The 24,372-nt window shown below is 36.1% G+C and overlaps 1 protein-coding gene and 1 pseudogene across 2 annotated transcripts in view; both read left to right on the top strand.

Moving 5' to 3' along the window:
- LOC141477268 (uncharacterized) overlaps nucleotides 1-504 on the top strand; it is a 5,446-nt pseudogene extending 4,942 nt beyond the window's left edge.
- Nucleotides 1-24,372, top strand: part of GKAP1 (G kinase anchoring protein 1) — a 26,546-nt gene extending 2,174 nt beyond the window's left edge. For both annotated transcript variants that reach the window (XM_074166854.1, XM_074166853.1), the window contains exons 2-12: nucleotides 4,909-5,172; nucleotides 7,148-7,291; nucleotides 13,571-13,648; nucleotides 15,223-15,352; nucleotides 16,381-16,403; nucleotides 17,991-18,143; nucleotides 18,542-18,643; nucleotides 20,668-20,731; nucleotides 21,505-21,575; nucleotides 22,440-22,517; nucleotides 24,066-24,372. In XM_074166854.1, coding sequence (XP_074022955.1) covers nucleotides 4,960-5,172; nucleotides 7,148-7,291; nucleotides 13,571-13,648; nucleotides 15,223-15,352; nucleotides 16,381-16,403; nucleotides 17,991-18,143; nucleotides 18,542-18,643; nucleotides 20,668-20,731; nucleotides 21,505-21,575; nucleotides 22,440-22,517; nucleotides 24,066-24,113 — 1,104 coding nt within the window. In that variant the 5' untranslated portion in view covers nucleotides 4,909-4,959 and the 3' untranslated portion in view covers nucleotides 24,114-24,372. The remainder of the gene's footprint in view (nucleotides 1-4,908; nucleotides 5,173-7,147; nucleotides 7,292-13,570; nucleotides 13,649-15,222; nucleotides 15,353-16,380; nucleotides 16,404-17,990; nucleotides 18,144-18,541; nucleotides 18,644-20,667; nucleotides 20,732-21,504; nucleotides 21,576-22,439; nucleotides 22,518-24,065) is intronic.

Genomic DNA, 24,372 nt, shown 5'->3' with positions numbered 1-24,372 from the left:
TTATATAGCTTTAAATGGGGGGCTTTACTATGTGGTTATTTCACAGATGCTTAAAGGTGTACTACTAGCATCAGGCTAGAGGTTCCTAAATTGTGCACTTCTTGGCGGTGCTTGAACACTTGCCAGTTAAATGGTAATTCATGCACAAGTGCAAAGCTGCACACAGGTCAGGAAGCTGCTGATACTCAAACAAAATGAGCTTGTGGATGTGTGCTAAACTCTTCTTAGGATATGTATCGGGTAGTTTAGAGCTTTTAAAACTTAAGTATATCAAAGGCTGTTTCACCTGCAACATGTGGGTAAATTTTATTACTGCAATCTGTGTTATTTCATGTCTAAAAGGAGCCTGAAGCTCTTCAGGACACTGATGGGTCTTATGTTTTTGAATATACTTACTCCACTTCAGAGACCTGAAGTTTAAAAGATACTTTTTCTTTTCAAATATGTCACAATTTAACTTTCTAAATATGTTTTTTTGTTTACCAAGAACTTAAGGTAGAGTAAGCACTTTGTTCTTACAAATCACTGTATTGGATAAGTAATACGTTGTGTTTCATAAATGGCACCAAGTTGGAATAATCTGTCAATTTAATACCAAATTCCCAAATACTCTATTCATGTAGGCTGACATGATGTATGGAAGAGTATGACCTAGGAATGAGTGAAGCACCAAAAAAATTACTACTTGCTAGCCATAAGAACGGTTTTTATGCTGCCCTGAAATTATATGGTGTATCATGCTTGCTTTACGTTGTTGATATATTAATCTGTATAATATGTCTTTTTGGTTGTACGAACTCTTCTCACAAACTTTATAGTTTGAAACAGATTGCAGAGACAGTTGAACTAATAGTCTGCTAGTGATTTGCAAAGCAGAAAGTTTTGAAACTGAGTCATCTGTTGGTACCACCTATGTATTGCTGCCATAGTGATGTTGCAACTTTGAAATCTATTACCAGTGATCTTTTCATTAACTTGAAAATGGAGGGTTAATAACTTTCTTGGTACATTAGAGAAAGCCTTCTCAGCAGCATATGACTAGTGCTGATGCAGGACAAAATGGAAACAACTCCAAGTACTGTTGTTCATTTGTTGGGGTTTTTTTTTAACTTGTAGTCTCACTTGAGGTATTAATGAGCTGTGTAAATGCCACAAGCTCTCTTTGCTTCCTTTTATAAGTCTTGAAGGTTTTTTTGTTGTACTCCATATTATAAGGAAAGGAATTGTCTTGCATTTAGATAGGCTTTGTCCAGCTGATGGTTATGAATACATAACGTTTCTCAGACTGCCAAACTCTTGAATCCACTGTGAAGGTTGAAATGATTTTTCAGAACCTAGTTTGATCTGTGGAATTATGAAATGCCCTGTGGTATTTGAATGCAAAATTTTTGTGTGATCAAAAAGCCTCTTTGAGTACAGCCTCAAACTCAAGAACGTCAATGCTTTGATTTTATAAGACTGTTCATATCTATAATAATAAAGAACAACACAAACTATAATTGGCTGTTAAAGGGGAAAAAAAATCTTGTAAAAGGGGTGGCGAGCATCTATGCTTAGCTGACAGATTTTGAGACCAGCCCATTGGTTTCCTTTGGGGAGAGGAGTAAAATCTTGGAACTGAAATAGAATAATGAATGGCTAGAGCTGGAAGGGACCTTAAAGATAATCTAGTTTCAAACCCCCTGCCGTGGGCAGGGACACCTCCCACTAGACCACATGCCTCAAAGCACCATCCAACCTGGCATTGAACACTTCCAGGGATAGGGCATCCACAGCTTGTCTGGACAACCTGTTCCAGTGTCTCACCACTCTGAGTAAAGAATTTTTTCCTTATGTCTAATCTAAATCTGACCTCTTCCAGTTCAAAACCATTACTCTTCATCCTATCACTACGCTCCCTGGTAAAGAGTCCCTCCCCATCTCTCCTGTAGGCCCCCTCCAGGTACTGGAAGGCTGCTATAAGGTCTCCCTGGAGCCTTCTCTTCTCCAGGATGAACAACCCCCAACTCTCTCAGCCTGTTTTCATAGCAGAGGTGCTCCAGCCCTCTGATCATCTATGTGGCTCTCCTCTGGAGCTGTTCCAACAGGTCCATGTCCTTCCTGTGCTGAGGACTCCAGAGCTGGACGCAGTATTCCAGGTGGGGTCTCATGAGAGAGGAGCAGAGGGGCAGAATCACCTCCCTCGACCCTGGCCCTGCTTCTTTTGATACAGCCCAGGATGTGGATGGCTTTCTGAGCTGCAAGCGCTTGTTGCCAGCTCACGTTGAGCTTCTCATCCCCCAACACCCCCAAGTGCTTCTCCTCAGGGCAGCTCTCCAGCCATTCTCCGCCCAACCTGTATTTGTGCCTGAGATTGCCATGTCCCAGGTACCAGAACCTGCACGTGGCCTGGTTGAACTTCATGAGGTTTCCATGGGCCCACCTCTCAAGCCTGTCCAGGTCCCTCTGGATGGCATCCCTTCCCTTCAGCGTGTCAACTGCACCACACAGCTTGGTGTCATCTTCAAACTTGCCATGGTGCATTCAATCTCACTGTGCACGTTGCCAACAAAGATGTTAAACAACATGGGTCCCAGTACCAACCCCAAATATTATTTGGTAAAATTCAGCTGTCAGAATTGTAGGTATGGTATTAAAATGTGAAGGATGGCATGATGGTAGGCCATCTCCATAGTGAGAGAGGAGTTTGCAGATGTATTTCATAGTGATGTAGAGCTTCAGCTGCTATGGGCTAACTGACTCCAACCTCTTTTCATGTTTCTTTATCTCTTGTTATAGAGTGACTAATAACTGTATCTTGACAATGTTTTCTCTTAAACTGTATTTCCAAAGGATCTGGCTGCTAAAATAGGAAATGTTTTCAAATTGTATGGGCAAAACGAACTATTTAGTGCCTTTAGCAGATGCCAACTTACTAAAGACCATGTTGTGCTGTTTATCTATTTATATGAAAACCCAAATATATCCCATTAAGTAGACGGAGGCCAGAAATGCCAAGCTTTTGACTGAATAGAGTCATTCTGTAGCATGCTAATAATTTTTGAAGCCAAATACAGTAGAGAGTTTGAACTTCCAGTGTTGAGACTACGGTGGTCTGGTGTAGTGCTAAGAGCACCATTCAGTATTGTAAGTTCATGCTATAGTGTGACTGAGCACTTATCTTTGGTGCTGTTTTTCTATGAAGGTATCTCTAATCTTTTCTCTGAGTTTCAGGTTTCAACTTATTGCATGTTCAAGGAGTAAGAGCACAGCATCTCTCTGCTGTAACTAAGCTCCTAAGCAGGGTACCTATAGTTATTGAGTATTAAAACACACTTAATAACATGTACACAAACCCAGGAAAACCCAAATTTACCCTGTTACATAATCATTTGAAGAGAGTAAAAAGTACCTTGGTGTTCAAAAGTTCAAAAGTACAAAATTACTTTGGTGTTTTAGATGTGACTGATGTGTTTTTTTGAAGTTGTGGTCTGATCAGAGAGTCTGAACATCAGCATCAGCTAGATTCCTAATTTGATGTCAAGTTTGTTTTATTCTTAGGATATGACCAGCTTCATATAATCAGCTTCGTTTTCCTTTTTTGAGAGAAATAGGGTAGGGTAACTTTTGTCAGAGAAGAATGCTGTTCATGGTAACCTTTGTCTTCAGTAAACTTGAATAAGGACAGTATTAGCTTTCTTGTTCGTTCTCTTTCACCTCTGAGAAATAAAATGAAACACTCCTTTTTAATAATTTTTTGGGGGTAATGGTCACAATGGTGACCACTTACCATAGCATTGGTGACATAATATTGTTTTGTGTTGATATAGCTAAGCCTCTTTAGAGTACCTATATAGGTTTGTCCTTGAAAAAGTCTGAAATATAGCAATAAAAACAACCTATTGAAATTTCTGTAGATTCTCTTGTTCTTCTGTAATAGTAATTAACAAGCAATACATTTGTAGACCATCTGAGCACACATTCAACTTATGTTCACTGTTGCCAGACCGTAAGGATTCCTTTCAAACACCGCTTTCAAAAAATATATATTATTTCACTACACCTATTGTGTTACGTCAACATAGCTAGGTGTTTTCTGTGGAATTTATAATCACTGCTGAAATAACATCACTTTCAATCTTCCACTTCACTGAACTTTGCATGGAAAAATTGCAAGTAGCCAAATATTCTTATGCCAAAAATTTAATTTTTACACTAGTTAAATGATTTGTGCTTTGGAATTTTGTCATGGGCGTATACACCTTGGTTATAGTTACAGGGGGCAATGGAAGGCATAAGTGTCTTTCCCAATTCTGCTTCTCCCCAACACATCCTCTGTACTGTGCTGTAAAAAGAGGTGAGCCTAATGATTGAGAACAGTACCAGCCACAATGCTGAGCTCATAGTCCTGTGAAGGAAACTGCTTGTTGAATCTCCAGTGGCTTGGGAACAAAATGATACTACTTTTAAAGTAGAAATAAGGCTGCTCACCCAAAACTGGAGCCTGTATATGCCTAATAATCTGCTTCCTTTCTTTCTCAAACCATATTTTTGTCAGGCTCCAGAGATGTCCTCTGAACCACTTTTGGTGCACTATACTATTTCCGTATCTTTTTTTCTTTTTTTCCATCTAGATCATGAAGGCCGACTTCTTTCAGAGCCTTCTACTGTTTTTTCCTTCAAATGTAATCTCTCAGGAACAAATGTGTTAGCCTAAAAATAACTGCTGTTTTATAGATTATTCTTTCCTTTTGTAGTTCTTGTTTGAATTTAAGATAATACAACTTAGTAAAAATATAAAGAAATAATACTGAATTTGGAAATAATTTATAGTAATGAAATAATACTAAACCTGCAGCTAGCAGATATGAATTATTGACTGTTTCGATAAACAATGTTTTCATTCTTATTTCTGTGCTACTTTCCTAGGAAACTTAATAACTAGAAAGAAGCCAGCACAGTAGAATATCTTATGTGGCAATGGCATCTGCTGTAATCAGTTCAGTTCCTACCACTGCATCTCGTTTTGCTTTACTACAAGTTGAGAGTGATACTGATTTGGAGCCTGGAAAAGGAAGACGCAGCCGAGGTGCCAGTAAATCTCAGATTTCAGGGGGAAGATCATCTACAAATGAGAACAAGAGGAAGAAAAGGAGGAAAAAGAAAGAACAGCAGCAGAGTGAGGCTAATGAGGTAAAAGGATTGTATTTTCAGTAGTGGGTAAGGCTGTTATCTGATAAATAATTTTTGCTGTCCCTGGCAAGTCATTGTTTTGTTTGTTTTTTTGTTTGTTTTTTTTTTTTACGAAGCAAATGCTACTTAGTCACAGAGACTTCCTTTTTTTATTATTTGCTTTATTAAGTATTCTCTATATAAAAGCAGGATACTCCCTACTATACAAGTTGAAAATTTGAAATGAGAATAAATTGCTAGGTTTTACTTTTTTGCGAACACCACTTGAGTAATTTCTGATGAAGGGCATGACCTTTTTAAAAAGTGATTGATAGGAAACAACTTGTTTTCAGAGACTTGTAGGTAGTCAGTACTAGTTGCCTGTTGGACAGCCAGCATGTTCAAAGGTGCTTTCAAGGTTTCTTTTTTTTTTCCTTTCAAGGAGATAGTTAGACCTACCTACTGTGTCTGAAGAATTTTAAAATCTGCTTTCCTAAGTTGTAATTTTCAGATTTATCCATCAGTCCAGCCTCTGAATCTATTAAATCCAGAGCCCTATTTTTTTCTTTTTTTTTTGGGGCAGAGTGGAGAACAGTGGTTTCTGCCTGGTACTGTACACATCTCTTATCAAATTTACTATGTAAAGCAAACAAAATATCCAAACCCATCTTCTTTTCTTTTAGTATCTATTAAACTTAATCTTTGACATTTTAGTATTTGCAGTAATGTTAAGCAAAGTAATTTTTTGCTGTGGTGTTGTTTGTTTTTATATGGAAAATCAAGTTTTCAATAAGCATACCTTGATGCTGCTTTATGCCTTCCTTAGCACCATCAAAACTTTTAACACTATAAAAAAAAAAATTGTGTGCACTGCATATATCTACAGAAATTCATTTGCATGGGAATGATACTTACTCTTGTGATTGCAGAGAGGCGGGCGAGTAAGGGCTGACTGATTTTCTTCACTTCAGCATGTACTATGTCAATGACTATACTCCACTGAAATTGTAAATCAGAATGGCCTGCACCAGTGTTCTTGCCAGCACTGTAATCTGAAGAAGGAAGCAGGGCTCGTAGTGCTGGTGCAGGTAGCAGGAGAGACAGTAGCAAAAGGCAGTATGGCAAGGGACTGTTTGGAGGGGAAGGAAAACAATTCTGAAGTAGCTGCATTACTGTCTGATTTTAAGTAAGCTAAGGTGAACTGCCATTTTAAGACACTCGATAAACACATATTAAGGAGAATACTGTATTTTGTTTCATCTTTCCTCTGACGATAGCTTCTTTCTTGCTCCCAGGAGCCTCTCTGTTAGTAGATTGTATTGGTGCCTTTATTTTTCACTCCAAGTAAGGACCAGAGTGTCAGCTAATGTTTAAGCTTGACAGTGAACATGTTTGAGCTGCCAAATTTGCAGGTTATTTGTTCACTATCAAATTTTATAATTATGTAAGGCATTTTTAAGATGGCACTATTGTATCCATATGGTACAGTGATTAAAAATAATTCTTACTGCAGGTTCTTAAAGCATGACTAACTTCAGATTGTTGTTAAACTGTAAGGATTGTATACATTGTTCTTTTCTACCTGAACCTCTAGTTCCTTTACTTGCCAATGCCAAATCTGTGTATAACACCTTTTCCTGACATTATATTTAATTTGGGTCAGATGTGAGCAGCACCGTAATACCTGATCCAGCATGAAATCTGGACACCGTGGTTGGACACCATTATTTCTTCAGATTTTCAGCTGGAAAAACATAAAACAATGGAAAAGTAAATATGTTATGTGGCTGTGATGTTTCTGATCCACAGTTTTCTATAATTTTACAGTATGGTATGTACTATAAATGATCAAACAAAAATGTATTCCAAACTACAGAGTAAGGTAAAGCACATGCATATCTATTTGCACATGTCTGAATGTCTTCGTTAGTCCATTAAGACTGTTTCTGTATACTTGTCAACATTTTGATTAAAGCTAAAAATAACTGTTTTTCAGCTCAGAAACCTTGCTTTTAAAAAGATTCCTCAGAAATCCTCGCATGGAGGCTGTCTGTCTCGGTGTGAACAAAAACTGCATACTGCAATGCAGAAGGACTCTCAGGAAGAAAACTGGCAGGAGTGGAGACAAAGAGATGAACAGGTACAGCTTACTGTAGTTAGCTGTCTTTGGCTTCCCTGAAGTACGTTACTCCATGAAGTTAAGTCTCATTAATAAGAGAGATGGCTGGAGAGGAAGCAAGAACATACTGCCACATAGAAGGAAAGGTTTCAGGGGAAATTCACGCCATATCTTCTGTCAGATATAGTTTAGAGCTAGCACATGCTGCTGTTTGCAGACATCATAGCCGGACTGTGAACACTGGAGTATAGTAAGAGGAATTTATAGTATTTGGGCAACAAGTAGATGTACTACCATGGAAGGATGGTGAAATGTTGTGGTGGGAGCAAAGCTGGGGATGTTTTGGTGGAGCAATATATGGATATACAGTATGGATCCATAGCAAACCAGGCTTGGCAAGTTCTGTTAGGCATGAAATAACTACTTCCTTTCTAGGTAACAAAGAACACTTGAACTTTTTAGACAACAGGATAGTCCTATCAGTGTAAGAACCTCTGATTTTTAATGTTAGAACATCTTTTTGTTAATAATATTATTAGTAAGGTTCATTAACGCTTGAAGAATACAATAAAGCAAAGACTGACTGTGCCTGTACGAATCACTGTTTCTTCTTGCCAAAGCTACCACAAAGGGAAATTACACAGCAAAATGCATTGAATCCAAAACAGTAAAATAATTTTCACCTGACCAAATACAATAGTTTGCTGTCCTTGTGATGTCAGTTAGGAAGAGTACTTACAGTTAAAACTAGCCTTTTTGGTTTTTGACTTAAATTCAGCATTTAAAATACTCCTTTTTGATACTGCAGAATATATAGTATTTTAAATTAGATGAATGTTATGAATTGTTTGCAGTACTTCAACTGTTTAAGGCCAAAATAGCATAGATAGGCACAGAAAGAATTTGTTTTAGTGCATTTTTTTCTGATGGTGCTTAAAGAAGTGTTTAGTACACTTTTTTTCTAGATTCCTTTTAAATAATTGTCTGCTATGCACTGATTCACTGTGGATAACAGTTTAGACTCTCTTGTTATGCTTGAAGATGCCCTTCAGTGTGTTTAACTTTCCATAGACTTTTTCAAGGCAAATTGCTAATAAGTGACACCAACTGGATTTCTGAAAGGTTTGATAAAGCTGTTGAACTTCTATGCTGGCATCTACTAGAATGCTATTTTCTTTTACAGAGACATTTTCAACGTACGTCTTGCCAAAAAAGATAGTATTGAACTGCTTCTTGTTCTAATTAAGACACAATATAGAAAGCCTTATTGATGAAAGACTGACGTTTGGATACTTCCTTGATTTTTTTTTTTTTCTGTGTGTTGCTACTGCTTTGTTATAGGTGTTTCTTAAACAGAGTATAGCCAAGTTCTTGACTTTTCAAGTTTCTAGATGGTTGCCCTAGCAGTGGAGTAATGACCTAATAATCCTATTGAAAATTTCCAGAGCTAATTAACTTCAGAACTGCTTTTTAAGGTACAGATTTGCTTAGTTCAGTAATTGCAGGGTTTTTTTTTATTTTGTGTGGTATGAGGCACTTATCTCAGGTAAAAAATAATTTTATAATCTACTTACTTACTTGGTGGTCAAATGGTCAGACAAAGTAAACTCAGTTATAAACAATCAATTCTGATTAATTTCAATCTTACTGACATGTAGGCTGTGAAGTTACAGTAGGATCCTCTTTATTTTAAAAATAACTTTAGAGCAATTGCCATAATTCTAACATACAATAGTTATAGTTCGAAAGACATCTCTGTCCCATTTTTGAGGAACAGGAATAGCTAAATGCTGTCACAGTTCTTGAGGTTGAAGAATAAATTGTTTTGCACCACAGCTACATTTTGAAGAGCTTTCTGTGGCCACAGTGGTTTAACCATAGAGAATGGAGGTGCAGTGTGGACTTGTTAATATTTTTCCAACAAATCCTGTGTTATCTTTTCTTTTGCTACACTGAATATTTAGTGTGATGGTTGACACTGGCATGATCACTGTTAGACTGAAGTGTTGATGTTTTGTAAACATGAAATAATTAAACTTTGTTTCAAGTGATTAGTATGACTTTGACACTATAGGTTTTGAAGCAACCAAAGAGGTTGCAGTGAACTCTTCTGATTCATAAATGGTTTAAAGCATTGGGGTTTAGGCCTGAAAGTGCCAAAAAGTTGCCCAAACCGCTTTAAACTTACTTTTAACTTTACCCAGAAACTCTTAAAAATGTGAATATCGGAACCTGATGAGTGGAGTGCTACTTGTGATTTCTGTCTTAGAACAACAATGAAAGTGTTTGCTGTAGCTCAAAGTATATAACATAGAGTGCATGTCTTGTTACAATAGTCTCAGTAAAATATGCATAATCAATAAGATTCCTTTTTAAAACTGTTATTTCACTGTTTGTAGAAGCTACCCATGTACTGCAGCACTAGCAGGCATTGAATTAGCTGTTTTTTCCTTATACGAGGGGAAAAAAGGACATGAGTGAAAATTATGAGGAATTAAGTTTAATTACGGAATGGCCTTTACTTCGTAATTTTTATTTCAGGGTCACAAGTCCTTTACTGCCTTGCTAATAGGCTACTGCAGAAATCAGTGGGGACTAACAGGCTTTTGGGAATTCCCCTTAAGAGCCTAAAGGGGAATTACGAAGTAAAGGCCAGTGTAACACAAAGAACCATAAGCCTTCAATATCCACAGCTATGCTTCATTATTTTTACTTCATATTATCACCAACAGTTTCAGTAATAACTTGTTCAACAATAATAAATTGTTGCCTGTAATTTTTCTGCCCAAATTGTTGTAACAGCTCTATTTCAGGGTATGCATTCAATATTACTTTTTTAAAGTAATAAGTTGGTGTTTGTGTATCACTTCTGCTAAATTATTATTTATGTTCTGTAAGACTATAATTTGAAGAATCCATGGATAACTCTGATTTAAAGATTGTGATCTTAAGGTAAATTTGATTACAGACACAACGTACAAGTATTAGACACTTGATGCTTTGAGCATAGTAATAAGTGAAGAAAAGCATATGCTTTGTAGTAGGTCTGAAAGGGCAAATCTCCTGAGCAATAGGCTATCTACTTGATCTGAGCACAGGGACTCACAACTGATATATTTCCGAGGGCTGCAGGTAGTTTTTCCTCACACTTGTTCAAAACATGTCCCATTCAGTTGTATTCTCTAAACAACCCAAGAGGAGGTGGGAGATTACCGCACCCAAGTCAGGTGTCTTAGCCATTCAGCAGTAAGGTCCTGCTCCTCTCAGCCCATTGAATATTGAATTCTGGTAGAGAATGAAGCCTTATGTGGAGGGTGTTAAAGTCCTTATCAGCTGTTGCTAATGTATTGGCTTTACCAATCATTACCACAACTTCAGGAATAAAAGCTTGATACGTATAGCTTTTTAAGAACAAGTTGTTACATTAAAGGCAGATACAGAGAAAAAAGGTAAAGAAAAAGAGAGAGAAGCCATGCTTATGTTGGTGTGGTATGTGTTAAAGGAAGAATCAGTTAAACTATCTGCAAATCCGTAATAGCACCACTCTTAAAATTAGCAAGAGATGGCAGTTAAAACTTACAGAAGGTCCCTGGAGAAGGAAGAAGAGGCAAGGTCTTCTTTTGAGGTGAAGATGAGAAGTGTTGGAAGCTTACGAAAAGTCTGATTTTTCTTATGGGAAAGACAGGGCAAGGGAAAGATCAGTGGAAAAGTGGGTTCAGTAGACTTGAGAATGCAAAATTCCCAAACATAATGGCATTATTTCACATCTGTGACAACTTTTTTGAAATGTTTGTTTGACAGTATGCCTTGTTTAGTCAGGGTTGCATGAAACGTTGATCAGTGCTTTTAACTGTTCTGCTGTCTCTGTGTTGTTGTTCCATAAAGTCATGCCAATTGTATCCTAATATTTAATAAAAGCCTTTCTCAGTTGGAGAAACTGATTGGCATGGAAGTTCAAGCTGCAACTGGTATGTGCTTATCTAAGAGGAGAGACATGAGTTTGAATTCTTCAGAGTCAGAATGTATGAAATCCTAGCCTCTTAGTTCCATAGTTGCTCTTGTCCATTTGCCCAATTGATTATCCAGTTAAATTGATAATTAAGAGATTTTTAAATGCTATGCTGCACGGGATGGTGATAATCAGCGCTGGGTGAGAATCAATATCTCCCTGTTTCCACAGACGTCAGCTCCACAAAAAACATCTCCCAGTTCGTGAAGAGTTCCTTTTTTCATATTTACTCTCCAAATTACTATACTGCCTGGCACTTTGAAAGCATTTTTTAAAATGTTAAAGCATTGTCAACTTTTATCTTAACTATGAAGCTAATATGTAAATAGGATGGTCTTTCTTCAGCAAAGCTTTTGAGAGAGTTCACTGTAACTTTGTTCATGGATCTCAATTTCTTGTAACTATTAGGTGTACTCCAGAGCTTGCTTTTTGGTTATGCAGTCCCACTACCTAAGAAAAGGAACCCATGGTTTCTAGATTTTTCTGTAGGTTTAAGTGCTAGTGAGCCTGTAGTTATGTATCCTGAGACAGTCAGGCTATGCGTAGAAGCAGGACTGAATGTGCTTGGGAAACTACACAGGAGATGACTGGCTTTGAGAATATGCAGATCTAAACCTCTCAACTTCACTACTGCTTTGAAATAGTGACCTCTGTATTGCCAGCTTCAAACACTCAGTCTTGTGCTGAATTGAGTGACTGCTAGCTAAGTAAATTATGATAGGGTTATTGTTTACCAGAGATCACATAATGCAATTTTTATGCAGTTGTTTAATAGTTCTAATAACATTGTGGTAGTACTAATTCTTAATAATTATTTAGGAGTTTGTGTACTGAATTAGCACTTCCAGACACACAAAGGTGAAAGTCCTAAATTCATCTTTCTTGTGAGTTTACCTTAATTTTGTGTGTTAATTGTTCTCTTTTTGGTAGTCTATTTTTTTGGTGTTTTTTTTTTTTTAAATCCTCATTCTTTCTTCTTCATCATGTTAATGTTGAGTTTTTAGTGTAGAAGCCTAATTTTCGATAGATAACTATCATTGTCAGATTAGATTCAGCACTTGCGGGGAAAAACAGTTAATTGAGTTTTGGGGAATTTTAGTCAATTTAATTTATTGTAAGTTATTAAACCTCTAATTGCTGATTCTGATACTGAAAGAAAACAAACACTTAAGAAAAAAAGCCCTTTCCCTGGAAGTGTTCAATGCTAGGTTGGATGGGGCTTTGAGCAACCTGCTCTAGTGGGAGGTGTCCCTGCCCACGGCAGGGGGGTTGGAACTCGATGATCTTTAAGGTCTCTTCCAACCCAAACCATTCTATCATTCTATGATATGTAAAGCGCATGACAACTTGCGAGGTTTTTTTTCAGAACATGGTTCCTATAGACAAAAAAGCAAGTGTAAGTCATGCAGCCCAGTTTGAGTGAAGTATATTAAGACGACTTAAGTAATTTATTCTGGAATGCATGAAAAGGACCTCAATTTGAAATTCAAAGACCAAGAAAATGATGGTTAAAGTAATTATTTTTACTAATTATTATTTCACTTAAGGGCATGAAAAAGGGAGAGCTATGATGAAGCACAAGGCTTCCATTTGGCAACATATCACACAGAGGGTTGTAGTGATTTCTTAAAACAGTAGACCTCAAAGGAACAGATCTTGCATTCAGAACAACTTAATCTTGGTTAACTTTGCTGTAAACAGTAACATAGGTTATTAGCTATTCATACATTTAGATTATCAATTTAGTTTATACTAAATTTCCTAAATTTTTATAAACTCTATGTACTAAAGTTTTTATAAACTAAATTTAGTTTATACTAAATTTATATAATTTATCATTTAGTTTATACATTTAGATTGCTATGTCAACTATAGCATCCATATCCTCTAGATAAATCTCTTATATTGGCTTCATTGAACTGTTGCTAGTGCTGGTCTTCTCAATTCCATCCTTCAACCTTCTATGCAGCAGGTGCTGGACTTTCCTGCACTTTGCTATTTTACTATAATGCTAGAAAAAAAAACTATCCCATCCTTCATTCCTCTTGTGTTCCTAGTTCTTTTTCTTAATAGCTTACACTTAGAAAGCTTCAAATTTTCTTTGCATCTCCCAAGAAGACTTCCATACTTAGCTGTCAATAATGCCATATGTCACATCAGTAAAACTTAGCTTTTTGGCAATTGCAATCATATGTGTATGGAAACTGGAATTCTTGTGTGGTCTTAGTGGTTTTGTCTGCTTCTTTTTTAACAACCTAGTCACATGAAATATGTTAATTTTGTTTCTTCAGCTGACTTCTGAAATGTTTGAAGCTGATCTTGAAAAAGCATTGCTGCTAAGCAAACTGGAATATGAGGAGCACAAAAAGGTATTTGCAGGATTCATCCTACTGTAAAAGCTTCACAAGTTTGAGGCTTGAATTTTAAAAATAAAGCAAAAATGCTTCTAAAATACCATTTTCTTCATGTAAACTGTTTGCTTACACCGTTCAGATGCTTAAGAGTTCAGAGAAATACTGGATTTGAAAGAAACCATATGTAATAATATTGGGTGGTTTGGGTTTTTTTTAATTAGCCTGTAAAGGTGGAAAATAAGTTTTTAGTTTTACTTTTTCAATTTTCTGGCATGTAAGTGCACTGAAATTTTTTAAGAGTACAAGAGATCCTGACCTTCCTTAGGAAAAATTCAGCACACTTGAAGAGTAAGAGAATCAAAGCACTGACTTCTCCTTGGGCCTTAAAGTGTTAGTTATGGTTGAATCATTTGCATTTTTTCTAACAACTTTTCTCTGTTTTGAGTGTAAATATTTTAGTTCTAATAAGCTATATACACTTTCTTAGCTGGTCAGGATGCTGTTTTCTGATTGGTTTTTATGGAACACCGAAGAATTGTTCTGAGAAAGATGAAATTTTTATTTCTAACAGGAGATTGCTTCTTATTTGCAACAAATCAGGAGCCAATGAAATGTTATGAAAATATGTAAATTTAAATATAATTTGCATCATAAAGCAATAAAAATTGCACATGCACTTTTGCACAAATACTTCCGTTTTTTGAGAGGGAGAGTACCATAGTTCCTGAAAACCAAAGATAAATTTTTAACTTAAAAGCTAAAAGTTCTTTTTTTTAAAGTAAAGTCAATCTTCAGCCATAGTAGCATAGCATTATTTGTAGACTTTTTGAGAATTACCTTTGAATAATTTAAAATATATACTATTATTCAAAATATACAGTACATGAGTATGCTGAACAAATCTTGTTTCTGTGGAGAGAAAGGCACTCCACTTCCATCTTTGCTTTCTACATAATAATATTTTTTAGGATTGTTTAACTTCTAAGATTAAAATATTTAATTAATTAGTATTTAAGACTATTCTTAACAACTAGGACATTGATAATTTGCTAAGACAGTTAATGTAGATGTGTGGGGAGGTGGGACTCTGGTTCAAATGGCTATCATGTACCAGTCTGTCTGATTTCAATAGCAGTACGGTCAGTTGGTATACTAATTGCATACTAATAGCTCTCTGACTTCTACCAAAACAGTAAGCATATTTTGAGAATAAAAAGAAGGTACAGTGGAGCTCTGTTTTTCAAAGAAAATACTAATCTGCATTATGTGGCACTCTGCCTTCCTGCATCTGACTACCATATATTCTCAGTTTATGAGTTTCTGGATAAAATTTGATGTAGGTGATTGAAGAAGTATTAGGCTGATAGTTTTTCTGCTTTGTGAAGAGCAATGCTCTACTCGGAGAACAGAACTGATGTTTAATTGCTGATTTGCCTTGCACTCTTTAGACCAATCTCAAGCCTGCAAATTACTGTTCAGGCTAAAATCTGTTTTAGTACATTATCACAATTTTTTTTTCCTTTATAAAGCTTCAGGAAAAAATATTGGGTATTGAAGAAAATTATACCAGTGGGAATTTATTCTTCTAGGAACATGAAAACGTTGAAAAAACTTCACCTCAGTCAAAGTCTGTGAATAAGAAAGAGAAAAAGAACCAGCAAGGAAAAGACAAACCTCTCACTGTGTCTCTGAAAGACTTTCAGTCAGACAGTAATATAGGTATGCCTTATCATACCATATGAGCTGTTCTACTTGGAATTTTCATAGTGTGTGTGCTAACAGCAAAATGCCCTTCTGTCTCTGTTCATTAATACTGTGTTTAAACAAACAGTAAATAAATTGCAGTTAGTGTGTCCTACCAAGCCTGAAAGCTAAGTGTTCATTACATAACAATGGGCTAGTTAGATGAGGAGAACAAAGAAAAGAAAAGGTTAAGGAAAACGTAATTTCATGTAGTGTCTCTGGGGTGGGTGGTGGACTCAAACACTTAGTGTCACTTCTTTAAAATCTAAGTGGTTTTCGGTTTTGTTGGTGGTTTTCTTTTTGTTTTGTTTTACTAAGTTTGCTCCTCAGGCACTTGAGTTTCTCTGTTTCCTGGGTAATAGCAAGTCACTGTCTTCATGATATTGGCTTTTATTAAGATAAGTAATATGCATTATTTATATGTTTAAAAATACTTTGACCTGTGTCTATAGAGTAGAGATTCTGAATTTTAGTGAAGAAACCAAGTTAGATGCTAGAAAAGGAAGAAATTAATTTGTTTTCTAAGGTTTTTCTTTTAAGGATGTTTTTATCTAAATCTACAATATTAAACACACTATTTCCAAATAATCTGAATAGAGGAAACAAGATTGAAAGCACAGCAATCTTGAAGGCATGGAAGGCATTCAGGTATACAGTGAGATATGTGCTATAAAAGGTCAACAAATTCCTTAAGTGTCTGTACCAAAGGCATTGCCTTCCACTTTAACTGAAGCAAACAAATATGGGATGCTGGTTTTGATTAAATAGTCTGAAAGATCTGGGAGAATATGCAAATACAGGAAGTGATGTTACACGTAGTTTATAATCTTGGCTTCTAATGCCAACCCTTTAGCAATGGGGTTTTTTTATTGTGACTTTGAGAGGAGTTAATGTTGAAGAACTCCAATAGATGGGGTTTTCCCTCCAGTTCTCAAAATGTTTAATAGCCAGCAGTACAAGATTTGAGTAACTTATTGATGTAACTTTTTTTCTATTCTTTTCAGATAACCCTGCTAAAAAACATGAGGTAAGTCTTATTCAAGCTACTTTAATTAAAAAAAAAAAAAACACCCAAAGAAAAACCCAACAGAACTCTTATGTTTAGGAGGTAGTTAATTTGGCACTTTCTGTAGCAACAGTCAGTTACACATTCTGAAACTGAATTATTTCTGTTTGGAAAACTTTAACAGATTTAATAGAGACGTATGTCTGCAGTTCCTGTATCTTGAGAACTTACTATTGGCTTTCTTAGAACTAGGGGAACTTTCTTAGAACTTCTCTTGCTTCTTTATTTTTCAGATAATCTTTGACGCAACTCCCAGATTTAAAAGCATATTAAAAAATGCAAATTGTAGTACAAAAAAGAGAAGCAAATTAGATAAAATACTGTGATGCCACTATGTTGTGGTGCATTCCACAAATACTAAAACTCTTAGAGGGAAGAACAGTTAACAGTGAAATAAATCATAAATTAGTGTAGTCATAGTGCAAAATTATTAAATTCCAGCTTCATGCTTTTGTGTAATCTCATCGTAGAATCATAGAATCATTCAGGTTGGAAAAGACCCTTGGTATCATCGAGTCCAACCATTTACCCTACTCTATGAAGTTCTTCCCTACACCATATCCCCCAACACCACATCTAAATGACTCAAACTCATCCAAGGATGGTGACTCAACCACCTCCCTGGGCAGCCCGTTCCAGTGTCTGATCACTCTTACTGTGAAGAATTTCTTCCTAATGTCCAGTCTAAACCTACCCTGTTGCAACTTGAATCCGTTCCCTCTTGTTCTATCGCTGTTTGCTTGTGAGAAGAGACCAGCACCAACCTCTCTACAATGTCCTTTCAAGTAGTTATAGAGAGTGATGAGGTCACCCCTCAGTCTCCTCTTCCTCAAACTAAACAGTCCCAGCTCCCTCAATCGTTCTTCGTACGATTTATGCTCCAGGCCCTTCACCAGCTTCATTGCCCTCCTCTGTACCCATTCCAGCACCTCAATATCTCTCTTGTATTGAGGTGCCCAAAACTGGACACAATGCTCCAGGTGTGGCCTCACCAGTGCTGAGTACAGGGGGACAATCACCTCCCTACTTCTGCTGGTCACACTATTTCTAATACAAGCCAGGATGCCATTGGCTTTCTTGGCCACCTGGGCACACTGCTGGCTCATATTCAGCTGCTTGTCAATTAGAAGCCCCAAGTCCTTTTCCGCCAGGCAGCTTTCCAGCCACTCTTCCCCAAGCCTGTACCAATGCATGGGGTTGTTGTGGCCCAAGTGCAGGACCTGGCACTTGGTCTTGTTGAAGTTCATACCATTAATGTTGGCCCATCAATCCAACCTATCTAGGTCTCTCTGTAGAGCCTCCATGTCCACATGCAGATCAACACTCCCGCTTAACTTTGTGTCATCTGCAAACTTACAGATGATACACTCTTATGTCATCAGCTAAATGTTAACTGTTAATTAATTTCTGTGCTTTTAACTTGGTATTGTATTCAATATCTAGATGTAATGCTTTTGCATGACAAGCTTTTCTTTAAACATGTTGATTTCTAGCTCAATATTAACTTATATGTAAAGGAATGTATGTTACAGTACTTATTTTTGACAGGAACTGAGCTCTTCCCAGTCTTCAATGCACGATGGAGGATTTTTCAACAGGCTGGAAGATGATGTTCACAAAATACTTGAAAGAGAGAAAAGGAGAGTCCAGCTTGCTGATTGCAGTGAAACAAATAACTGCACATCTCATGAACACAACCAGGCATGTAAAACAGGAGTCATTCTGAAGTGAAGAAGTTTGCCTAATAAAGCTTATTCAATGATCAGGAGGGAGCACCTGGGTAGAAGAAAGCACAAATCAAAATCATGATAATCTTAAAGAATTAAAAACCCCACAACACTGTAATATTTTTATCTATTGGAGAGGTATTTAAATGATTTAAGTGTTAAGTGTTTAAAAAATTGTGATTAAAATAATTTTTGCTCCACAGAGAATGCCAGTATTTATTACTGCAGCTTTTATCCCTTTGGTATCTATTCACATATACCTCTTTAGTTTTGATCAAAAATTCTCTTCTCTAACAAACAAGTAAGTTGCCTTTCCCAAGAATTGAATTCACATGACTAAATTGTCAAGAAGTAATGTTTTCTTGCTTATAGGAAACTGTTTTGAAAGACGGAAAAACAGAACGACTAAAGCTCGAGCTTGAAAAGAAAGATGCAGAAATTGAGCAACTGAAAAACATAATAACTCAGTGGGAGGTATGTAGCTGATAATACCATCAAGTAGTAGACAAAATTTAACATTATTATACATTTGAAACAACGTATTTATTAAAGTGTGACCAATCTGTAGAGATGCTGTAGTCTGGCCACAGATTATGTTATTTCCGGAGCAAATGATGCCTTCAGTACATGAAGTGGTATTCCTTGGTAAGTAAGTTAAGCATCTAGAAAAAAAAATCAAGAGAATCAAGACAAAGCATCCAGAAATCAACTTCATATCTGGCATATTAGTCACTACTTGTTTTCTAATATAGCTATTTTCATGATCAAAAAAAATAAAGATGTAATCTAAGATTAAGCAAGCTCTTGAGCAATCTGATCTGCCTTGGAAGTTAGATCTGCTTTGAGCAGGAATTTGGACTAAGTTCTTGGGTCTTTTCCAACCTATTTATTTTTAAATACTACTTAGCTTTTCTTGCATTAAAGAACTACATATTGTTAGGACTTTTTGTAGATTCAGTCCAATATTTGAAGTGGCTGAAGAAATCAATGAATATTTTGTCAGGCTTAAGAGAAGTTCCTTTAAAGCTGCAGTGTAACAAGAATGGAGTTCTGTGTTTTGTTATATCTTTTCCTTTTATGTACAAGTGAAATTGGGAATCAGATGCGCCATATGCTAAAACACACCAGGAAAAAAATTTGTTTGTTAATAATGAAATAGTATTGCTATATAGTGGAGTAGCTAGGGAAAATCTCTCTGTGCCCCTGCTTTCAGTCCATGCTAGCATTGTCTAGTATCTAGATTTACTCTGGTATCTACACTAAAAAGGGCAGCTTTTCCATGAGGAACTGGCATTGTAACAAAATACAGTAAAGCAGCATAGAATTTTTAAAAAATTAGTTTAGTACTATTTTTATTCATTCTTTAAGGTAAACAGCAGGTTGATAAATTGGGAGCTTTCTGATGCTTCAAAGAAGTACTTTTACTTCTAGTTAAATAAAGACGTGAACTTTGTTAACAGCTGTTTTCACTGTGTACTAAAGTTGGAATCCCCAGGTGAAATTTTAAAGTATAAAACCATTCATATTTATGACTGTAAATCACTTGATCACATTTGACAGAATAAACACAATGCATCAGGACACCGGTGAGGTGATGGATGATGATACAGCTGTTTAATTTTACGAACTTGTCCAGAGACCTTAATAAAGCTTTTGGTGGCCATGAAGGATCTGTCTTAAATGTAATTTAATTATCCTCAAAGACTGGTGTCCTACTTAAGGTGGAAGATAGTAGCTTCTTTACTACAAAAAAAAAAAAAAACAAACCTGTCTGAAATTATCATTTGCTCTTGCAGACTCTTGAAAAAAGTTTTTATGAAGAGACTCATGCCAGGAGAAAATAAGCTTACAGCTAAGATACATGGCTAGAGCGGACATTTGTGGCCAATTTAAAAAAAGAGTGACTTATGAAGGAGTGGTGATGCCAGATTGGAAAATGCAGTGAAAATGGGTTCTTGAATAGTAAACTGTTGAAGAGGAAAGAAACTGTAATGTCATAGCAATAACTACTGAATAAAATAATCTGTTGAGCAGTGCCATCTTGTCCTGCTTGCCAAGTAATATGGCAAATGATTTATGTTATCTCAGTATCTAGAAAGTGCATTATAATTGTTGTAATTTTTCAGGGGAGAAACCACAAAGCCCTTTGTGCAACAGGACTGGATACTTCAGGCAGCCCTGAGTGGTGGTTCCTGCACTGACATAACTTTCTTATTTTATCTTGCTCTTAGCCTTCTGCTTGCCCTTTCTTCTTGACTCTTGGTTATTAATCCACTTCTGTTGTGTATTCCTTACTTTGGCTGTGACTTAATTAAAACAGATGATCTTAAAGGTCTTTTCCAACCTAAATGGTTTTATGATTCTGTGATTCTATGATTAGATTCTCTGCAGAAGTCATCATTTTAAACTCTAAGTCTGACTCTAAGTCATGCTTAGTTTATAGAATACTTTTTTTTTTAGTAGGGTATACATGTAATAATTCAATGTCTTTACTACAGGCAAAGTATAAAGAAGTAAAAGCAAGAAATGCACAGCTTCTGAAGATGATGCATGAAGGTGAAAGTAAGTTTCATCAGGAAACTTAAATGTTCTTTTAAAACATGGAAGGAATTTTCAAATCAGCTTCTTAATAATAACTTGACTTAGTGACACCTATAAAGAACTAAGAAGATACTAATTTGCAGCAACTTCAGTGAACTACAGAATTTGGTGGACCACGCAGTACTGCATTTCTGTTATTATATAACGAAATAATCAGTTGCACGTTGAGATCACTCTTTGAAATACTAACTGTTCACTTATGGTTTAGGTACAATGATTCTTTGAGTCAGACTGTATTTTGGGAAGAAGAAAGTTCATGGCAGAATTGAGCCTTGAAAAATACTTCATTTCTTCATATTGAGAATTTTAAGTTATCCATAGATGGCTCACAAACACAAGCTAAATTAACATCTCTCTGTCTGAGTAAACAGAAGTTCCCGTAACTATGACTGAGCTTGTATGTGAAACTCATGATCCCAAAGTCTTGTTCCATTGCCAATATTCAGCTTTCTGATGGACTTTGTTCACGATGGATTTCTCTAAAATCCATGCTGCTTAGAGGGTTAAGTGTGGGGTAAGTAGAGCAAGGTTGGTGTTAATCTCCAGAACTTTTCAAGATGCTGCTTACCACACTAGTAGCTAATGATTGGTTTTGATTTACATCTACTCCCCTTTTAGTGAAGAGGGCATTATTTAAATGTAACAAAATAGTGAAATAAAGCAATGTCACAATGGTATTGCAAATGAAGACCTGTAAACGTAGAAGGATCCTCATGCTGTATCTTTCTTTGTAGTGAAAGACAAAGCAGAAATACTCTTACAGGTTGATGAATGTCAGTTTATCAAAAATGAATTGTCCTTACAGGTAAGCAAGGATTTCTAAATGTAAAATTTCATGGGTATTTCAAAGATGCTATTTATTTAAGGCAGTGATAGAGGCAAGGGAGGGAGGAAGCTAAAACAAAAACGTGTTTGAAGTAAAAAATGTCACATGTCATCCTTAGCCCTGCACTATATGTGTCAGAGGACATGTATTGTGTAAATCTCCAGCATCAGTCACTTAAAACTCTTTCTGGAAAGACAGCAGACCTCTGCATGCCTGATTTTGCCATGAACAGCACTTTAGGAATATCATTCTCTGGTATCCCAAACTAGGTAGCTCAGAAAGGTGTTTCAGAAGATGCTCCTTTACTGGGTGGGTTTTGTTTTTTCTGTATTTATTTCTACTCTCAAATTTACAAACACAAGTGAGCTACAAATTACTTAAGACATGTCAGTTGGCAAGTCACCATAATAGAGAGCATACAAGGCTTTTATGCTTAGTTTTTGCTCCACAGTGACTATTAGTTCTAAGCCCTTGACTTGTCCATGTCTTACATATAACATGGTACTATTTTCTGAGGGTGATGTAATAAGCTTATCTGTGTTGCATAATACTACATCAGTTAAGTTTTTTATGGAATAAACTACTGCAGAGTCTAAAGTTGGGAGAGTTTCTAACTTTATAGCTTTTCTGTATCATTATACAGGTAAACCAGTAAATGATGCTTGAAAAACAAGTCATTAAAGAATTTTTTACTTTCAGTTGATGTACAATGATAGTGGTAGTCACTGCTGAACTCAGCATGTATTACCTGTTTGTCCAACACAATACTAATGGAGAACAGTGACCTGATAAACTCACAGACATTAAGGATATTTTATAAATTCATATTCTGTATGTTTTTAGGTAACTGTACTTCATGCTGCATTAGAACAAGAAAGATCCAAAGTGAAACTACTGCAGGCAGAATTAACAAAATATCAGGTAGTTATTTTCTGTGTTTGTAAGTTTACCTGCTCTTGACGTAGCTGAGACTGTCATGAGGTAATGTGCTCTGAACTGACCTATTAGCTCTAATTTTTCCAGTTAAGAAAAAAACTAGCAGTTCATATTTTAGGAAATAAATGGGAGCAAAGCTAAAGCACAGTTTTGGCAAGTTGAAGTTTTGTACTTTAAAACTCTTGAAGTATGCTGGTCAATAAGTATACGTTAAGCAACAAGTTAGTTTCACTGTCTAACTGTGTAACTGGACTAACTGTAGACTTCATGGTTGGGTTTGTTTTGCCACATTCTTTCTTTGGTTCTGTGTTATTAGTTCTGTCTCAAGCCAAGTCTTTGTAGGAGATTCACAAGTTGCGTCGAAATATGAGTGATAAGATCAGTGTCTTGCTGACTGTCCATATGCTGTCTTGTTCAACTTCGCTGCTAATGCAACTCATGTTAGTGAATTTCAGTTAACTTTTGCATAAATGCTGCTTGCTTGAAGTATGCTGCTTAACATTCTGACTTATTTTGAGCAGTGACAGTGTTTGCAAATACGGATTTGTACTGCTGCATGACTTGACACATCTTGGGGATTTTTTGTTTGTTTCTGTGGGGGTTTTCATTGTTTGTTTTGACTGAGACCTTTTGCATAGGCTACAAGGAGAGCTTGTAGTATATAATGGAAAGTTCTAAGGCAGCCATGTAGTCTTTGGCAAGCGGTCTTGTTTCAAGTTGCAACATGTTGTTTGTCTTGGAATACTATAATTTTGTGAAAACTGGCTCATTGAGCCATAATTACTTTCTGAAGCAACAGATCTTTTCTGATTACATCAAATTCTTTGGCTAGCAATACATGAGGTTCTTTACGTAATCTCTTGTCTTTTTCTGTTGTCTTTTTTCCCTTTGTCACTTTACCGCAAGTGAGCAAGTTCCTTCTTAAAATTGTCTTGTGGCAGTTGACAACTATATATGCTTGTTCAGTCCTTTACAGACATACCTTTGCTAATGTTAAGTATTTTTCTCTGTAAAAAGAAATTTTAGAATGAGATAAATTTATCTTGTGGTTAATTATAACAGGGTTAAAAGAATAACCGTAAAAAAACTAACAAAAAATCGTCTTTGTTATATGCTTAGGAATTACTGCAAAATCACCTATTCTGTTGCTCTTTTTTCCCCTGCTCCCCCCTCATTCTAATATGCTTTTATTGCTGTTTATTTCTTGCTTAATTCATCACTCTAGAGGTTTGGTTTTTTGTTTGGCTGGTTGGGTTTTTACTTTCTTTTTAACTGGGGTTTTTCTTTTTGTGTGTTTTGCTTTAGGAAAACTGTCTCATCTGCCTTGACTGTTTTAATTTATATAACAGTATTTTGTGTTCAGACAAGTTTGCGTCCCATAATAACTGCATAATTTAACAAAAGTATGCAACTTAACTCCCAAGTTTTTTTCCTTGTTAATTTATACTACTTTAATATATAAAATAACTGCACATATAAAGTGTCACGTCTAGCACTAGTGTCACTAAAATTTGTTTTAATTCTTTCTTACAGAGTGGGAAAAAAGGGAAAAGGCACTCAGAATCTGACCAGTGCAGGTGATCTCCTCTGCCACCAGATACAAAGCAAAAAACCATCAAATCTTTCTTCAGGGTTTAACAGAAATTTATATAGTTGTTGCACAACTGCTCAACTATGCAGTTTTTGAAGAAAAATTAAAAATTAGTAGTTTAACAGTCTGTGTAATTGATTTGTTGCACTTTCTGCTAAAGAAAAATTAGAAAACTAGTATTCCAGCAGAGCTGAAACTAACTGTAATGGCATTAGTTTTTCATCATTCAATAAAACTTACTCTTCCATT

Source organism: Numenius arquata, chromosome Z (genome assembly GCF_964106895.1).
Source record: "Numenius arquata chromosome Z, bNumArq3.hap1.1, whole genome shotgun sequence".
NCBI lineage: Eukaryota > Metazoa > Chordata > Aves > Charadriiformes > Scolopacidae > Numenius > Numenius arquata.
Note: the sequence above shows the minus strand (reverse complement) of the source record. Positions and strands in the feature narration are given on the sequence as shown.